This window comes from Lactuca virosa, chromosome 4 (genome assembly GCF_052849685.1).
Source record: "Lactuca virosa cultivar CGN04683 chromosome 4, Lactuca_virosa_CGN04683_v6, whole genome shotgun sequence".
Lineage (NCBI taxonomy): Eukaryota > Viridiplantae > Streptophyta > Magnoliopsida > Asterales > Asteraceae > Lactuca > Lactuca virosa.
This window is the reverse complement of record NC_136429.1, coordinates 81,742,671-81,761,906: the sequence shown is the minus strand read 5'-3', so window position 1 is coordinate 81,761,906 and position 19,236 is coordinate 81,742,671. Positions and strand designations below refer to the sequence as shown.

General features: G+C 34.7%; 3 protein-coding genes across 4 annotated transcripts; 1 reads left to right on the top strand and 2 right to left on the bottom strand.

The window, feature by feature from the left end:
* The first annotated feature begins 296 nt into the window (after window positions 1-296).
* LOC145105808 (Mitochondrial transcription termination factor family protein) lies at window positions 297-2,216 on the top strand. The gene has a single exon (XM_079042890.1). The coding sequence runs from the start codon at window positions 547-549 to the stop codon at window positions 2,074-2,076; it is 1,530 nt and encodes a 509-aa protein (XP_078899016.1). The 5' UTR covers window positions 297-546; the 3' UTR covers window positions 2,077-2,216.
* Window positions 2,217-5,124: 2,908 nt separating this feature from the next.
* LOC145109845 (uncharacterized) lies at window positions 5,125-6,924 on the bottom strand. 2 transcript variants are annotated; one of them, XR_013709260.1, is made up of 4 exons: window positions 6,730-6,924; window positions 6,377-6,456; window positions 5,994-6,141; window positions 5,125-5,430 (listed from the first exon to the last, which is right to left on the bottom strand). XR_013709260.1 is itself a non-coding variant. In XM_079046978.1 (4 exons), the coding sequence occupies exons 1-4, from the start codon at window positions 6,750-6,752 to the stop codon at window positions 5,311-5,313; spliced, it is 360 nt and encodes a 119-aa protein (XP_078903104.1). In that variant the 5' UTR covers window positions 6,753-6,924; the 3' UTR covers window positions 5,125-5,310. The 2 variants fall into 2 exon arrangements, 1 of the variants encoding a protein (XP_078903104.1); XM_079046978.1 differs by having other exon boundaries at window positions 6,741-6,924.
* A 1,660-nt stretch (window positions 6,925-8,584) lies between these two features.
* On the bottom strand, window positions 8,585-12,710 carry CDC48C (cell division cycle 48C). Its single transcript, XM_079042889.1, has 9 exons — window positions 11,708-12,710; window positions 10,628-11,391; window positions 10,418-10,534; window positions 10,230-10,334; window positions 10,042-10,107; window positions 9,746-9,810; window positions 9,453-9,654; window positions 9,051-9,215; window positions 8,585-8,944 (listed from the first exon to the last, which is right to left on the bottom strand). The coding sequence occupies exons 1-9, from the start codon at window positions 12,681-12,683 to the stop codon at window positions 8,897-8,899; spliced, it is 2,508 nt and encodes an 835-aa protein (XP_078899015.1). The 5' UTR covers window positions 12,684-12,710; the 3' UTR covers window positions 8,585-8,896.
* Between the last annotated feature and the right edge of the window lie 6,526 nt (window positions 12,711-19,236).

The following is a 19,236-nucleotide window of genomic DNA, read 5'->3' as shown; positions in this document are numbered from 1 at the left end:
TCGTCATCCATTCTCACAATATATATATATATATATATATATATATATATATATATATATATATATATATAAAAGAAAAGCAAAAATATAAAAGTAAGGATAAAGTGAACTTTTTAAATGAACTAAGGATATGCAGTGCAATTTCTTTAAACTATAGGGATGAATTTTGTCAAATTTTTAAAGGTTGGACTAAAAGTAAGAATCTGATCAAACCACAGGGACCAAAACTGTAATTTACTCAAAAATAAATTAAACTATTTTAAAAAAAATTGGTGTAACTGAAAATTTGAGGTATTGGCTGAAATCTTATTTGTTGTTCACTTTAGTTGCAGGCTCGCAAACACGAACCACATAACACAGAGTCCCTCTTGCCCGATCGCAGCCATGGCCGAAATCAATCACCCTTCAACCTTTTCTTACCGGTAAGCCTGTATTCATATTTCTGATCAGTCTCTTTATAAATCCTAATTTCCAGTACCTCGTTTCTACACAAATACTTCGGTTCTTCACTACCTATAAACCCTAGTTACTCCTTCTCTAGCTGAAATGATCTTTCTTCTTCGAAGAAAACATGCCTTCAAATCATCCCTCACTAATCCAATACACTTTGTATCCAACGAATCAAAAGGTTATATCATTCCACCCCTCATGTCCCCTAAACCCTCTCAAAACCCCCAAACTAACAATCCTAGGGTTTTGTCATTCAAACCCTTTTCGACACAATCCTCCAAATTTCCCGAATATGAAATGCCAACAGTTACATGGGGCGTTGTGCAAGGCCGAAAGGAAAAACTCGTATCGCGAGTAATAATCTGCGATTACTTAAAAAGCATAGGCATAATCCCTGATGAACTGGAGAATCTCGAACTACCCTCCACAATCGAAGTAATGCGTGAACGCGTTGAATTTCTGCAAAAGATAGGGCTAACAATCGACGACTTCAATGAATACCCATTAATGCTCGGTTGCAGTGTCAGAAAAAACATCATTCCAGTACTCGGATACTTAGAAAAAGTCGGAATTCAAAGATCAAGAATGGGTGAGTTTGTGAAGAAATACCCACAAGTCTTACACGCTAGTGTAGTTGTGGAGCTTGTGCCTGTAATCAGGTTTCTTCGTGGATTAGATGTAGAAAGACAAGATATTGGGTATGTGTTAATGAAGTACCCTGAGCTTTTAGGGTTCAAATTAGAAGGCACAATGAGTACTTCAGTTGCATATTTAGTAAGTCTTGGTGTCAATCCAAGAGACATCGGTCCCATGGTGACACAATATCCATACTTTTTAGGTATGAGAGTTGGAACCATGATCAAACCATTAGTCGAATACCTAATTTCATTAGGTTTACCAAAGAAAGTGTTAGCAAGAATGTTTGAAAAACGCGCGTATATAATCGGGTATGATCTTGAAGAAATGGTCAAACCGAATGTTGACTGTTTGATTAGTTTCGGGGTTCAAAAGGAAAAACTCGCATCAATCATCGCCCAATACCCACAAATTCTTGGCCTCCCTTTAAAAGCTAAGTTATCAACACAACAATATTTTTTCAATTTGAAGCTTAAAATAGACCCCGAAGGTTTTGCACGTGTAATTGAAAGAATGCCTCAAGTAATTAGCCTTGGTCAAAATGTGATGATGAAACCGATTGAGTTTCTTCTTGGACGTGGGATTTTAGCACAAGATGTGGCTAAGATGATTGTGAGATGCCCACAATTGGTTGGTTTGCAAGTTGGTTTAATGAAGAATAGTTTTTACTTTTTCAAGAGTGAAATGGAGAGACCATTGAAGGAGTTGGTGGAGTTTCCTGAGTATTTTACTTATGGTTTGGAATCAAGAATTAAGCCGAGGTTTATGAGGTTGAAGCATAAGGGGATTAGGTGTTCTTTGAGTTGGTTTTTGAATTGTAGTGATCAAAGATTTGAAGAAAGATTGTATGGGGATTATGTTGAAATGGAAAGTGAAGGGCCCATGTTTGTTATGGGTGGAAAGTTGGAGTTACCAGGGAATGAAGTGGTGTGTGATGAGGAAGATGAGAGTGATGATGAGATACTTTATAGACGTATGGTTTCTCTTTAGTTTACACAAATGGCTCATAAGTTTTTAAAGTTATCAATTTTAACATCCCAGTTTTTAGAATTGCAAGAATTAATTGTGTGTTTGGGTGTTGTACATTGATTGCTGGAGCATCTATCTATCTTGGTGAATCTTGAAACTAAGCTACTTTTTTGTCCATTTATATTGTTATATATAATAGATGTTATTGATAGTAAAAGATCGGTAGATGCTGTGATTTGGGCTTTGTATCTTGCTTGAGTTTTGGTTTCGTTTTAGTTTTAGTTTTAGATTTGATTTATGTGATTTTGATTTTGTTAGAATGAATTTTGAAGAAGGAAAATTAGGGTTCTTGAAAGAGGATGAAAAGGATAAAATGATTATATTTGGCATGATTTTAACGGCTGCCCCGTTGTGTTCAACAGTTTAGTACTAAAAGTGTTAAAAAAAACTACGTTTAAGGGACTACTAGTATAAAAGTGCAAGCTATTTGGCTGAATATAAAACATTTTAGTAAGCACAAGATCATTTTAGGGGTGAGCAAAAACCGAACCGACAAAAAAAAACCGATAAAACCGAAACCGATGCAAAAACCGATGGTGGAGGTTTTATTTTCTCAAAAACCGAAACCCAAAGGTTCAAACTCATTTTTATGTTCGATTTATTAGCATGCAGCCTACGTAGTGGTTACACAAACTGAAACTCAAACTCACAGATTTGAACCCAATTATCATCAAATTGAACGTTTTATTAATACTAAACCTAACTATCATCAAATTCAACATATAATATATATTAGAGTTTATTAGCCTTTTAAATAGTATGTATAATTGTATATAATATAAATTAGTTATTTATGGTTTATACCAAAGGGCTTCTGGCCCGGCGGTATTCGGTGTTGCCCTCCCTCCTTGAGGTTGAGGATTCAAGTCTCATCGTGGAGATATGTGGATTTAAGGTGTAGTTTAGAAGTAGGTTAGATTTGTCGTTTAAAAAAAAGTTATTTATGGTTACAAATGAAATAATGAACCTCAAAATCATGGTTTCAAAAAATAAGGAGACGAAACGGTTTCAAAAAATGAAGAGACGACATCATACAATCATACATCCCCACATGATCATCATGGTTAAAATAAAACCGAACCATATGCTTGAATTGGTTTAAAACCGATACCGAACCGATACAAACCGAAACCGCATTGAAAAACCGTAAAACTGAGCCATTGAAAAACCGCACGTAACGGTTTCCGAAATGCAAAAAACGTACCTTGCGGTTTGCGGTTCGGTATGACCTTAAAACCGCACCAAACCGCACCATGCTCACCTCTAGATCATTTTTGCAATTTAGATTGGGTGGTGCTAAAAAATCCCTTTTTTTGCCTAATAAAATCAATCAATATTAAAATAATCTTCTTTTCTCAATTACTTAATTTATAGGATCATTTATTATTAGTTTTATTTTAGTTATTAAATTAAGTTAATAAAACTAGATTAATAATATATGTATTTCTCTTTTTAATAAATATCAATATTTTAAATAACGTTAGGTGTGATTTGGTGGTGTTTATATATATATATATATATATATATATATATATATATATATATATATATATATATATATATATATATATATATATATATATATATATATCTTAAGGCAACATTTTGTTAAAACGTGATGTCAAATACAAGCTTTAAAACCAAAACACATCATGATAAACTTTTTAGAACCTAGATAAATATCACTAATTTATTAAAAAGCAATATATTGATTATATTTATATTTGATTGTTTTTATTATTATTATTAGATTAATTTACATTCTAAATAAATAAAAAAACTTATATAAAATTATATATTTTTTATTTATTTGACGCAAATTTTAATAACTAAATTTTTAGTGTTGATATATTTAAATGATTTAAATGATTTTAACTTCTAGTTATCTAATATCTATATTATTTTTTATTTTCAAATAAAAATAAAATATTTTTGTTGGATTCATTTTTGAACTTTAAATAACATTATATTATTTTTTAAAATTATATTATACTCTAACAACAAACTATGATATATTATTGTTGAAGTTTTTAATAAAGAAATTATAGTTTAATGTCAACAAATTTATATTTACATCATTAAATATTATAAACGAGTAAAATGTAAAAACAACATTAACCGGTTTTTATTGTACAATTCAAAATCCGTTCCAAATTAGTCTATAACCGTTTCAGATTATCCTATTTACAACTCAAAAATGAACTTTAATTTGTGTATTCGGAAAAAAAAATATATAATGTAAATGAACAAAACGTCAAAAAAATAACATTAAATAATAATATATTCAAACAAAACATCAAAACAAATTAAATAAATTTTAAATAAAAAATATGAAGATAAATAAATAAAAATAATAATATAATTTTATATAATTTGAATAATTTATTTAAGGAATAAAAATATATTTATGAATAATCTATATTAATTTTATAAAAGTAAAGAAAAATCGATAGTGGGATTGAAGGGGGTGAAATAATAGTTGATGTGAATGAAGTGACTTGGGTTTTTTTTAAATAATTTATGTGGATTTTCTAAGATATCTCTTTAGATTAGATTCTGTTTGCACAAAGAGTGTTTGTTTTATGAAAATAAAGAAAAAATCGATAGTGGGATTGATGGGAGTGAATTAGTGAAATAATAGTTGCTGTGAATGAAGTGACTTGGGTTTTTTTTTTTTTTTTTTTTTTTAAGAATTTATGTGGTTTTTTTTTTTTTAAGATACCCCTTTAGATTAGATTCTTTTTGCACAAAGAGTGTTTCCAATAGGCGAACATCGATATTGTTATAATTTTTTTCAATTACTTATTTGAAAAAAATAATTATTACTTATACTTGTATAATTAAAAAAATATGATATTATCTCTTTTTTGTAATTTAGTCAAAACGCATAATATAAATCATCAGTGACGTTTGAGTTTATTGACATACTTTACGTCAAATGTTCTCCGTTAATGGCCATTCAGCGCGATCAAGTTGATGAAACATGTATAATAATATCCCTCCTTAAAATTATTTAACATTTATGTTTTACTTCTCTAAAACTTAATATCTTTATCAATATTGTTATGAAAATAAACTACAAAATTAAAGGAATACAATCACGCTCTCTAAAGACACATTGCACTTTCTGTTGCAAAAGTAGTTTTGCATTCAACATACAACATCCATTGAAAATTCTAAGAAAAGGATCTTTGTTCAAAGTGAGGCATGAAGTTTTTGTGGCATCTGGGACAGAATTCTGGCAAGTGATGACAAACTACACAAGGCTATGTTCAATACCTCATGAGAACAACCTGGTTTAACTATCTTCTTCACCTGTAAATAACAACAACCCTCAGTATCATTTATACAACATGCATACTTTAAAAAAAACAAAACAAACATTTTTTTTTTTTTTTGCAGATTGCAGACTTTTGGTCCACATCTTCTCCTGTAGATGTCGACAAAAACTACAAACATTTTTCCTCTTAAAAATCAAATGCACCCAAGTCTCGTAAGTTTTTTTGATGTTGTTTTCAATAATTGAACTATTTAACAAATGGTATAACAAGATAAGATGGATTTTCGAAAATTTAGGGAACTTCTTTGTGTGCCCCAAATAAACGTAATAGTTTCCTTTTAGGGATATACCAAATCAATGTAAACATTTCCATTTTTGGAAAAATTCAAATCCAAGATTACCTTTTGATCACTAGTAGTCCTTACAAAATATTTGGTCCACACGATTTATCTATTTTGACACTACCAAGTGATAACATTACTCAACTTTTTTAATAGGTTTAAGCACTCAAGTTTCAACTATTGTTGTGAAAATTTTCAACTTCTAATTCATATGCACTATCAACTTTAGTACATATGAATTGGGGCAATGATATTACCATATCAAGTCTCTCATGAAATTCCTTTATCTTCTCCATGTAGTCCATCTCTGCTACACTCAACAAATGTTCCCTGCAGACGAGTTTAACTTTAACCCCTTGATTTATATCATCTGTCAATAGTGTCTCCTTTTCTAAGTTCAGCATGCTGTTTTCAAACATAAATGCTAATGTTAAATGGCATCCATAAATATAAAATGAAGCAGAGTCAAACAAGTTTAATTCAACTTGACACCTTTCCATCAAAAGCAAAAAAATATCATGAAACAGAAGGCAGCTTAGGATACAAGTAGAGACTAATCAGCATAATTTTTGGTGACATATGAAAACAATCAAATTAAAATGATAAGCTATTAATTAAAGAGGCGTTACAATTTACAAACCTGGGTGCTGGATGATCGTTGACAAGGGATGGATCTAAGACATCACTTTGTTTCTCATCTACCCACAAATGATGAGCATGCTGTGCATATGACATAAATCCAACATCAAAAGTTGATCTTTAATTGCTAAAAGTGCGACATATTTACCGAAATTTATCAGAAAGTTGTAGAATTATATCAATTTCAAACCCCACAAATCGAAGCATATGAACTAAAAACCTACACGATAATGAAAACTATGTTGGGAATATAAACAAACAGCTGGTGGGTCTTTCGTAACAATCAAGGAGCAGAACCATTATATAGATTGTAAAGCATATGCAATTGAAATTAGAAACTGAAAGAATGTTTACAGGTATGATACCGGAGTTTCCATCGCCTTTACTTCCTCCAGTGACGACGATGAAATTAGTTTCTGTATCGAATCTTTTTAATCGAACAAAACAACTAATCTAACATTTAGGGGATATCGAGTGCGACACAATTTGCATTAGCCGCTTTCTGAATCTCTTTTTAAGTCCTCGCACCGTCATCGGCATGTCGGATTAGGACCTGTATGAGGTGGGGTTTGTCAACAAAGTCTAGAGTAAGTTACATTAGTAGTCCCTATAGTTTGAAAAAAATGCAAAAACTCACATACAAAATAGTGAAAAATAAATGTTATAAACGCAATGTTTTAAAACCCAAGTTTTTAGTTGACCAGGTGTGATGACCGGTTCACGGGTCAACCCGGTTTATGTTTTTTTTCTTTTTTTTTCATATATTTTTAATTTCCTGTATAATGCATAGACATATAAAACCAATAATTTGATGTACTCAAAGTTTAAACATTGAAAAAATATCAAAACATGTTATAGGTTGTGCTTGTAATGGTTCTTCTTCCTTTGAATCTATATTTAACTGCATTGAAAAGCAATGTTATAATCAATAAACATATGTTAATTGGATCCTAATTACATAATCTACATAATCAAAAACCTTGAAACAGTGATCAATTAACAATAAATAATCAGTAAACTAACCAAAACCGTCACCTTTAGGAGAAGAAAACATCAATTAATCAATCCAAGCCCTATCAAAACAGGTCAATCCGGTTTTAACCGGTTCGACATAAACGGTTCGACCGCGGTTTACGGGAAACCCGGCCGGTTCGATCCGGTCCGTATTTTTACAAAAAAACCGTTCTCAATTGACCCGCCTTCTACCCTGGGGTCACGGTCCAACCGGCCGGGTCGACCCGGGTTTTAAAACATTGTATAAACGAAAGAAAAAAAACACAAAAAAGTGATGGAAAAAATGCACATATAAAAAAATGATATATATATATATATATATATATATATATATATATATATATATATATATATATATATATATATATACACAGAAAAAAATGTTTTTAAACACAAATTCAAACTGATGAAAAATAAATACAAAAAACATATAAAAAGTGATGTTTTATTTTAAATAATATTAAAAATAATATTTATTAATAAATGACAATCCAATAAATTAAAAAGTAAAATGTTATACTTGGTGAATTCACAAAACTACAGAAATAGTTCTTTTGGTTTGAGGGTAAAAATGTCATTCTAACAAAATTTAACAACCTACTAAAGTTAACACATTATGACCAAAAGCAAATAACTATATTACTTTTTCTGAAAACTTTAAACATATAATTATATATTTTAATTTTTACATTAATATCAAAACTATATGGCCCCACTCCCATACCCATACCCCCACCCATTCCCCTATCCCACCCAACGCCTTAGACATTCCGGTATACATATCACGAGGCCACAAAAAGTTTTGCAGGAAACAGAAAGGAAAGAATATAAGAAAGGTCATTGGACATGCCTTCTCAAACCATACCCTTTAGGCCATATGAAGCTGAAACATTATATCATCCTCTGTCTATTCTCTCATCTCTATTTTAGGAACAACCGCAAGCAACCACCATCAGGAATCACCTTGACTGCCGGCAACTACCCACCACCCTAGCTAACCCCACAAACTTTCATCTTTCACACATCCATTTTAATCCATCCCTCATAATTTTCACACCACCACCGTTGCAAAGAGATGATCGCAGTTTAAACAAATAATTTTTTGGTTAATAACCTTTAAAACATGAGAAAATCGCCACAAAAAATGGGTGTAAGGTTGAATCAAGTGGTACATATGTTGTTTAACCCGTAAAAATAAAATAATACTTGAACAACTTATATAAAGAGTACGAATTGTAACATCCTCAAGTATATCTGTAAAGAGTCCAGACGGTATCTAACTGATCACAAATTGCAACACCATTTAAGCTCTTCTACACATAACTTACAAATCTAATCAACCACACTACACTGTTAATATCAATCACCGAAATTCAATGGAGTAAAATAAATAATAGATAAAACTCTATATTTGAAGGAACAAAACTGGATGCCACTCTTTGTTGGCAATAACTCTGAAAAATAAAAATAAAAAATAATATGAAACAAAACCGTAATCAATCCACAATTAAGATGCGTTGAAGCTCTCTGATAGTAGATGGTAATAATGTTTTTGCTGCAACAAAAAACACAAATATTAGAAGTAGATCTCTCTTTATGTTACAGGCTTCCAAGAGCAAGGTACAACTTCCAATGCATGATTTACAAGCCAAATCATATACCTTATCTGAGACAGAAGGTGAAATTTTTCCCAATGCTTGCTCAAAATGTATGGCTTTAATAGTATGTGGCAAGCCACCTAATGAGCTTTGTGGTTCATCACTAGCTTTTGCAGCTTCGATTTTCTTGAACTTCTCTTCAACTGCAGCCATGGCAGCTTCGTTAACCTGAATTTTTTTGACAAAATACCTCAGAAAAACTTGGCCTTGATGCATTTTTTTAAAGACTAAATGCAAGAAATAGCAACACACTTTTACTTATTTGTTTAGAACAATTGTTAACCAAATTTTTATGATAAAGGTTAAATGATCATTAGTACCTGGTAGCTTCAAATTAAATAGTTGAATGAACCAAAAATAATCTTAAACGAATATTATTAAATCCACAAAGAAAGAGATACGAACCAATGCGGAAAGATCAGCTCCACTTAAATTTGCACAAGCCTCACTTTGACCAATAGCAATCAAGTTCACGTCAGCATCTAGTGGTTTCTTTCTAGAAACAGCTTTTAAGATCAACCCACGTTCATCTGCACTTGGCAGAGGCACATACAAAAGTTTTCCAAATCTTCCTGGCCTTAAGACTGCTCTATCCATCACCTCGGGCCTACAAGCATTTCAAAAAGATCAATACAATAATTATATAACCATTTGTCATGAGTAAAGTAATTTATAAAAAGAAAGATGATGTGTTGCACCTGTTGGTGGCACCAATTACATAAACGCCCTTGCGTTGGTCAGCACCATCTAGCTCGATCAATAGCTGCAAAAAGAAAAGAGCTTTTATCTCTCCAGGTTACAAAGGTGTTGCTTCTTTTTTACTTAAAGAATTTAATAGAGACAAGACTTCAGGACAGTTTTTTCCATCAAGTCTTGTATGGGTAAAAAGTGACAAAAGGGTAAAATGGTCATTTACTCTCATTCATTAAGACCGTTCTCAAAGTCCAAAAGGGAAAGAATCTTTATTCATACAAGAAAAACAAAATTTGCTAACCTGATTCAGAAGTCGCTCAACAACCCATCCCCCTTCCTTTCCACGCTTTGTAGTCAGAGCATCTATCTGCAACAAACAAAGCATCAAATATTAATCCCAAAAACTTGGCTATCAAAGCTTAAATCATCCATCTCAATTTTCAAACCCCAATTTAATCATTAAAAAGAAAATATCTCAAAAAAGAAAACCTCATCAAAGAACAGTATGCATGGAGAACAAGTCCTTGCACGACTAAATATTGTCCTAACTGCCAATTCACTCTCGCCAACATATTTGTTCAAAAGCTCAGGACCCTTCACATTAAAAAAATCATTAATTTAATATGAAATTGTCACGCGAGTAAATTATCGTGTAGAATCAGTAAAAAAAAGAAAACCTTAATGTGTATGAAATTTGCTCCTGCTTCATTAGCAACAGCTTTGGCAATTAACGTTTTTCCACAACCAGGTGGTCCATATAGCAAAAACCCTGTCTCCAAATCAACTCCATATTCCTGAAAATATAAGTCATATGAACAAAAACTGTTACTTTTTTGGATTGAATAAACCGTATATTAAAAGTAGTGACATAAATGGCAAAAATTTACCTCATACTCATCAGGATATTTAATACGTCTAACTATATAACGATCAAACTCCCTTCTCAAAATATCAAGACCTCCAACATCTTCCCATTTAACATTTGGAATGCTAGAAAACCCTTCTCTTCTAGAAGAAGGTTGAATCTGTTTAGCAGCTACCTCAAAATCCAACATTGTTATACAAAGTTTCTCCATTTCCTCAACAGTCCACGCCTTCCTCCACCAATCTTCATTTTCTTCTTCACTTTCTTTAGAAAGTTCCGACTTTCTTCCATCTATGATTCTCTTCATAGCAAGATTACCAGCTTTATTCACCAATGCTGCCAGATCAGCACCAACAAAACCCGGAGTTGCCCTAGCAATTTTCACAAGATCAAAAGCATCTTCACGTTTCAAATCACGTGTAAGAACTTCAAGAATCTTGATTCTTGCATTTTCATCAGGGACACCAAGACTGATCTCACGGTCAAACCTTCCGGGCCTTCTTAATGCGGGGTCCACAGCATCGGGTCTGTTGGTGGCACCGATTACTAAGACGTATCCTGGTTTGTTATCGGAAGGTTCTAGATTCTTTGAGGTGTCATCTGGTTTTGTGACTCTGTGGGATTCATCCATGCATGTCATTAATTGTGTCACTATTCGGCGTTCCATTTCTCTTTGAAGATTTTCTCTTTTTGAAGCGATTGCATCGATTTCATCGATGAAAACTATGGAAGGTGCTGTTCTGTATGCTTTTGAAAATAGCTCTCGTATGTTTTCCTCTGATGCCCCTGAAATTCTTGCAATAGAATAAGAAGTATGGATAGTTCTAGTTACCTAAGAAATAACAATGGACTTTCCATTCTCTTTAGACAAGAACAGATACATTACAATTGTTTAACATGATAACAAAACCTTGAAAGCTTCAAATTTATCCATAACTTACATAACGAAATTATAAATGCTGTGAGACCAGAAACAGCATAAAAACACTTAAACAAGATTAACCTTAAATTCTCTACCTCTGATAGTGGATATAGTTCAAAAGAAAAATGTAAGATTGCAAGCTTAAAGGTATAGGATTCAAGTAAAGAAAATAGAGGCTACCTGATATACCAGATACCAACTCAGTGGCTGAAATTTTATAGAATGGAACTCCAGTCTCATTGGCAATGGCGTGAGCTAGTTTAGTCTTTCCACACCCTGGTGGCCCATGTAACAAAATGCCAGCCATCGGCCTAACTCCAAGCCTTCGAGGTAACTCTGGATGGAATAAAGGAACAATCACCTCCATTTTCAATTCATCCAACACAACATCCATACCTCCAAGGTCCTTAAACCTTGGCCCATCTTCTTTCCCATTAGCATCAACATCTTCGTTTGATACGCTGTTCGGTTTTTGTGCCTTTGCTTTTAACTTACCACCTCGATCTTCCTTCATCAAATCAACCTTTCTAGTCTCCTTGTTGCTGCTATTCGTAACCACTTCTAACTCAATATTTTGAGGTTTCCCGTCAACTTTTCCATCAAGTTTTGACCCGCTGTACTTGTTTCGGAGCATAGACTTCGTTATATCAAACTCCGGGTCAAATTGCAGGCTATAGACATCATCTTCAGACGAGGAAACGGCACTTCTATCTTCTTCTCCGTCATCCGATTCCGATTCCGAGGATGATGACTCTGATTGCAGCTTAATTCGTCTTTGTGCAATGTGCTTCGTCTCAAGCATCTGAAGTCTCTGCTCTCTACTATCAATTTTCTTCGCTTTCTTGCTTACAGGGCTGCGTAACGATGGAGACGTGCTATCATCTTCATCGTCGTAATTGAATTTAGAATTGTAATCGTCATTCTTTCTTGTTGATTTCTGCTTTCCTTTGCTGTCGTTGGAGTCTAGGGTTTGTGTCACCATTCTGGTGAAAGGTTGTATCTTGTGGCGGCCGTATTCGGGAAAATTGGCGCGGAGGCGGTCGACAAGTTCGACAACAGATGGAGTGGCGTTACCGTAGGTTTCTTGTACCCGGCGGCGTAGGACTCTCTCGAACAGCGACGACTTCACCGGCGGCCTACTTCCTTTCCTCGTCATGGGTAATGCGGCGGCAGCTAACTCCCTGTGATTTCTGCAAATTTGGGCACCGATGTGGTTTTGTTTTTGAGTAAATTGCACGATTCGTCCCTCCAAATGTCAAATTGGACGTTGAGTCCCTATTTTCAAAAATTAACTCGGACCGTCCCTATAATGGTTTTTTCTCACTCGGACCGTCCCGACGAATATAAAATGACTATTTTACCCTTTTTATTTATTTTTTATTTTACTTATACTTTGTTTTCTAATTTATATTAGAATTTTTTTTTTAAAAATGGTCAAACACCTACACGCCACCCAAACCCAACCACTCTAATGTTTCAGGAACCAGACTTATACTCTCCGGCTAGTCACTGACCACCAGCCACCATCTCCGACCACCGATCTCCGACTCTGAAATGACCTCCGGTTATACCATCTCCAGCCACCTACCACCAAAAAACCCAACAATCCTAAAAAAACCCATACACGTCACACTCTGGTTCTCCCTTCCTATCTATCCCCTTCTTCACCAGACACTTTTTTCTGACACCACCCATCAGTTAACATCGGAGAAGATGAAGGGTTCCGACCAATTCTAGCTACCACCACCCTTTGCCTCCAGCATCCACCACCCTTTACCTCCAACAACCACCTGTAAAGAGCACCAAACCAAACCAAACCTAAAAAAAACTTGAAATTGGTTCCAAAAAACGAAATAAAAAATGGTTTCAGAGACTGAAATCGAAATCAAAATCCTACATATGGTGGTGGTCTTCTTCTCCGGAACACACTTCCGGAAAAAACAGAGGAGCATTGAAAGAACGTTTCCCTAAATCTTTCTTCTTCCCGTTTTCTATTTTTTTTATCTAAAACGAAATCAGTAAGAAAAAGGAGACTCGGTGCGAAAAAAGGCTCCACCTGAACCCATGTCCTTCCCCTCCTCTTTCATCTTTTCAGACCAATCTACGAGTTGCAGGTATGGTCGTGGCGGTGCTGTAGTTCCATTGATGGAGGTGTTCAGATCTGATACAGGGAGGTGCAAAGATGATGGCGACATCAGAACTTGAGAGGGAGATTGTTTCCGGTGGATTCCAATACACATATGCAGGTGGAGTGAAGCCATGCCGACAACCCATCTGAAGAAGATGAACCGATGATGATTGAATGGTGTAGGTAGGATTAGGGTATAGGGTAAGTGGTGGTGGTGGCGGGCCCATTTTTTGTTTATCTTTATTTTTAATTTTCTTTTAAATAGTTAATAGCAAACAAATTAAAAAATATATCAAAAAGGAAATAAAAAGGGTAAAATAGTCATTTTATGTTCGTCGGGGACGGTCCGAGTGAGAAAAAAACATTATAGGGATGGTCCGAGTTAATTTTTGAAAATGGGGACTAAACGTACAATTTGACACTTGGACGAGGGACGAATCGTGTAATTTACTCATTGTTTTTATATATTGGATTTTAATAATGTTATTTCGACCACATAAGTTTTAAAATTTACAACAGAGTCACAAAAACCAGGTATTCTTACTTATTTATGGTTTTTTTTAAGCGATAGTTAGTGATTACAAGCTATTATCACAATAGAAGATAAATCGATAAAACATCAACGGTAAGTTTTAGGATCGCAAATATAGTGTCATAACCAGCGCAACAGGATCTTTGTAGGTTTTGCAACAAGTGTGCATTGAATTGAAAATTAGGATCGATTATTCGTAAACTTCGAACTTCTGGGCGATTATCCAGACGACCGCTCTACTTGCAGTCTGGAAACGAGATTCAGAGCTTGCTTGATGCCATTAAAGCTTCAGATTTATCGGTGAAAGTGTAACGCATAGTTCCTAGTATGTATTTAATTAAATATTTATTCGTTTTTGTATAGAAACTCGACGAGTTGGAGGCCCCAAACTCGTCGAGTAGGAATGGAATTGGACGCGGGTCGTAAAGTCTACTCGACGAGTTGAGAGCCTCAACTCGACGAGTAGGACTGGCAGAGTGAAACCCTAATTTTCAGGGTTTTGCACCCTATTTAAACACCTTAACCTCCAAAGGCTGGCCTCATTTACAGCCTCCAAGTCCCAAACCCTAAATCTCGAAACCCTAATGCCTTGTGTGAGCTTGTGAGTCATTTTTTAGAGAAAACTTGTGTATTTGAAGCTTGTGGAAGAAGAAGAAGCTTGAGGACTCAAGAAGGAGTGAGTAGATCCAGAAACTTCATCCCATCCTCGTTACTTTTTGGTAAGCAAGTCTCAAACTTGCTTAATGATTTCTTAGATCTCTTCATTTTCACTTTTATTGGGTTTTTGGTCCAAATATCTTGATCCTTGGGAAATGGACGACCCAAGTGAGTATATTTCAAGATCTAGGACCTTGAAGGGCTTTCATGGCATAAATGTGGAAACTTTATGGACATTGAAGCCTCATGCAAACTTTAGGATGTCATTTTGGTCTTTTAAGCCCCAAAATGCCATGCATGGAGAGAAAGTCATAGACTTTACGTGTTCATGTAGTGTTTAGGGTCTAGACCTCAGTTTGTATGCCTTAACTTGAAGTATTAATGGCTTTTGGATCAAGATCTAGGTCTTAAAGAGTTAGGGTTTGAGCTAAACCCATTAAGGAAGGGTATTTGCAGGTAAAGTTGGAAACTTTACCCTTAAAATGACATTTTCAGTATGTATATGAAGTATGGAGCTTAGATCTGAAGGATAAGAACTTAATCTATTAAGATAGCTTATCAGACTGAAGAACTCGACGAGTTCATAAAGGAACTCGACGAGTTGGGTCGAAATGCCCCGACCCTGTAGAAGGAAAGACTCGGCGAGTTCAGGACGGACTCGACGAGTGGAGTTGGAAAGTCTCGATTCTGCTGATAGGAGAAACTCGACGAGTTCGTGAAGAACTTGACGAGTTGGATCGCAATTTCAGGGTTTTTGATTTATGGAACTCGGCGAGTTGATGGGTCAACTCGGTGAGTTGAGTCAACCCAGAATGTTGACTTTGACCAAAATGTTGACTTTGATCAGGGGTAAAATGGTCATTTTACCTTAAGAAGGATTATTGGATTTTAACTAAGTATTATTGTGATAATGATAGCCGGGGAGTCGTTAGAGCAGCCGTTAGAGATTCCTTACCGTGAGATTTCGTAGTCAGCTTTAAGAGGTGAGTTTCCTCCTGGTTTGAACGGGTTGAAGGCACCAAGGCCGGCCCGTATATGTTATGTGTATTGATTAGTAGCTGAGTGTGGGCGATGCCCGTATCTCATAGATAGCTGAGTGTGGGTGAGGCCCATATCTCATAAACATTATTTGAGTATGGATATAGGACTGATTGATATAATTGATTATACTTGTTGTCTGTGTGATACTTGTATGTATGCTTAGTAGCTGAGTGTGGGTGGGGCCCATATCTCGTAGTTAGCCGAGTGTGGGCAGGGCTCGTATCTTGTAGTCAGCAGAGTGTGGGTGAGGCCTGTATCTCCTAGTTAGCAGAGTGTGGGCGGGGCTCGTATCTCCTTGAGTGTGGGCGGGGCCCATATCTCCTTGAGTGTGGGTGGGGCCCGTATCTCCTAGTAGCATGATTATGTGTATAGTATGTGGTAGTTTAGGGAGAATCACAAAGCTTCGTGCTTACAGTTTTCAGCTTTAGTTTCAGGTACCTCCGGTAGCAAGGGGAAGAGTGTTGAATTAGTGTCTAAGTCCATAACTATAATTGGTATATACTTAACCCGACCCGGCATGGTCCATTTGGGTTGTGTGGCATCATGCATTTGGATAGACTAAAATGAGAGAAATAACACTTAAGGTTTATTAATATATTATAAGTTCTAATATATTAATAAGATTATTTAATTAGTATTGATCAAGAATTAATCTAGAATTAATTAAGTGATCAAAAGAAGACTAATTAAATATATGGGTTGATTGTGTAAATCATCCATACTTATATAGTGGGCTAATGCTCCATGGATTATCAAGTTGGGCTAAAACCCATAGGATGCTCCATGGATGCTCCATGGTGTATTTGAACCCATAGATCCAAGGAAATGGAAAGCCATGACAATTAGGGTTTACCCTAATTGTGACTAACTATATAATGATCTTATTATTGAAGAAATCGGTCACTAGAGAAACAAGTGAGGGAAAACCGATTTTAGAAGTGTTCTACTTTCTCTCAAGTTATTCCAAGTGTTCATGATGTTGTGTGAACCATTTGCGGTGTCACACTTGGGGCACTAGGCTCTTGAGCTCCATGGAATCAAGCACCAAACAAGAGGTATGTAATTCTACTAGAATTTATAATATGTGTACTTTATATTATGCTAGTTAGAACAATACCTTGGAAAATTGATATTTGCATGTATAATAGAGAAAACATAGATCCAAGGTATTTAGGGTTGCATGTACACCATAGGAGTGTTAGAATGCTCAAAACCCAACAATGGTATCAGAGCCTAGGCTTGTTTTCTTGTTATACTTGCTTATACTGCTTGAAAATCGAAGTTTTGTGCTGTCAGGACAGGGGACTCGACGAGTCCATGAAGGGACTCGACGAGTCCAAGGCAAAATGCATCCAACTCGCCGAGTTGGTTCATGCACTCGACGAGTTGGACCCCCAAACAGCATATCTTCGAGTTTTGGTGCTGGAATTGGTCTAGAATCATTACCTTTGACTGTTTTGGGCTTATAAAACCTATTTTTTAAGTGGTAATGATTATGCTAAACCAATTTCAATGCTATAATCAAAGTTTCAAGTTTTATATGTGTTTATGTAATTCTTGAAAAATGTTGATTATGAATGTTCATGCTTATGAGTTTTGGTAGATCATAGGAATTATGTGCAAATTGTTTGTTAGTATAATTCTTGATCTCAATGAAATTGTAAGGAGTCCATAACTTGTCCTCAAATTATGGATTACCAAGAGTTTTATGTTTCCTTGGATTATGAGTTAGTTTAGATTAATAAAAAAAATTGTGTTTTAGTTGTTTTCAATCCATATTAATCTAAAAGAAGTTCATAAAAGGTGTTTTTGTAACTTGTCTTCAAGTCACATAAAAGGTCACATTTATGAATCTTAAAAATCATAAAAGTGTCATAGGTTACATAAAAATGAAGACTCTTTTTCATTTAATTATTTTATGACTCCATAACTTGTCTTCAAGTTATGGATGTTTAAGAGTCACTTATTTAAAAGTGTTATTAAAGAATAAGAGGTTACATAAAAATGAAGAGTCTTCATTTTAATGAACCATTAAACTCATAAGTTATGAAATGAAAGGTTTTGAATAGTTTCAAAACTTGCCCTCAAGTTTTGGAATTAGTAAAGTCTCACACACATTAATGATTTAATTCCAAACTCTACAATTTTAAAAGTTAAAATTCAAACTTTATGGACTTCATTAAATTAATTAAAGTGTTTAATTAAAAGAGTTAATAATTCCATAAAGACATGGTTTAAATTTAATTAAATTAAGAGTATAGTTTAATTAATAGATTAAACCACCAAGTATTTTAAATGTTTAAAATACACCCTTATATTATTATTATAATTTTAATTATATAGATATGTATAAGATAAAGTCAATCTTACCGTTAGTAGGCCTCATTCACGAAGCCGGTCTATAAGGGGGGTATAAGGTTACTGCCTATAAAATGGCAGTTTAATGGGTGTCCACTCTCACCCACCGCTTCCTTGATTGGTGGAGGGTCGTTAGCCGAACGAGTAGGAAAAGACTATAATTCTCCCTTCATTAAAAGTATAATGATAAATACTAAGTAACTAAACACTTACAAATTCCCAATCTTAGTTACTTAGGAAAATGTGAAAGGTGCTAACCCATGAAATTACACTTTGTACCTTACCAAGTCGTTAGTGGAGCGTGTGTGGTTAACCGACACACTAATAAGGACTAGTAAGAGTGGCAAAGGGTAACTTGACTTTATTATAGATCGGTGGAGCGTGTGTGGTTAACCGGCACATCGATTAGGTGATAAAGTTAAGGGTACCAAGTCAATTTGCATGGTTATTCACACCTTGTTTGTGATCCTCGGCATCCCAGTCACAAACTTGAGAGGGCACAATCGAGATTCAAACATGCCATTGAAAGTTCAATGTATCTCAAAAGATCTAGGAGTTTCAAATCCAATTAAAACTTAATTATATTTCGTTTTTCATGGTGGAAATTGGTAAATCGTCATTTACCTACCTTCAACTATTTTATAACTCGGATTACGACATCCCTCTTCCAGTTATAAAAAGGTTGTTGGATCCTAGCCTTAATATTTCATATTGGGTGTTATATTAAGGACTTTAAATCAACTAACTTGAATTTCTCCCTTATAGATGTCTCCCTCAGACAACTATGGTCTTCCCAAATCTTTAGGAACAAGCTATCATAATGAAGATGATATCCCAAATGGCAATCAAGGTGAAAGATCAATCCCTTTGTTGTGTATTAGTGGGACTGGAAATCATACTTCACTTCCTCCACCTCCTCCAATAAATCTCCCTAACCCACAAGTTCAAGGTCACTCAAGCCCTATTGGCAAGCAAGGTCTATGTGTGCTCACA

Excerpts from the sequence above, each read along its gene's own strand:
- LOC145105808 (XM_079042890.1), top strand. The coding sequence starts at position 547 with ATGATCTTTCTTCTTCGAAGAAAACATGCCTTCAAATCATCCCTCACT.
- LOC145109845 (XM_079046978.1), bottom strand. Across the intron at positions 6,142-6,376 it reads AACGATCATCCAGCACCCAG|CATGCTGAACTTAGAAAAGG; the intron begins GTTTGTAAATTG and ends GTTTGAAAACAG. Across the intron at positions 5,431-5,993 it reads TTCATGAGAGACTTGATATG|GTGAAGAAGATAGTTAAACC; the intron begins GTAATATCATTG and ends TGTTATTTACAG.
- CDC48C (XM_079042889.1), bottom strand. The coding sequence starts at position 12,683 with ATGACGAGGAAAGGAAGTAGGCCGCCGGTGAAGTCGTCGCTGTTCGAG. Across the intron at positions 10,335-10,417 it reads CAAATTTCATACACATTAAG|GGTCCTGAGCTTTTGAACAA; the intron begins GTTTTCTTTTTT and ends TTTAATGTGAAG. Across the intron at positions 9,655-9,745 it reads GTAATTGGTGCCACCAACAG|GCCCGAGGTGATGGATAGAG; the intron begins GTGCAACACATC and ends AAATGCTTGTAG.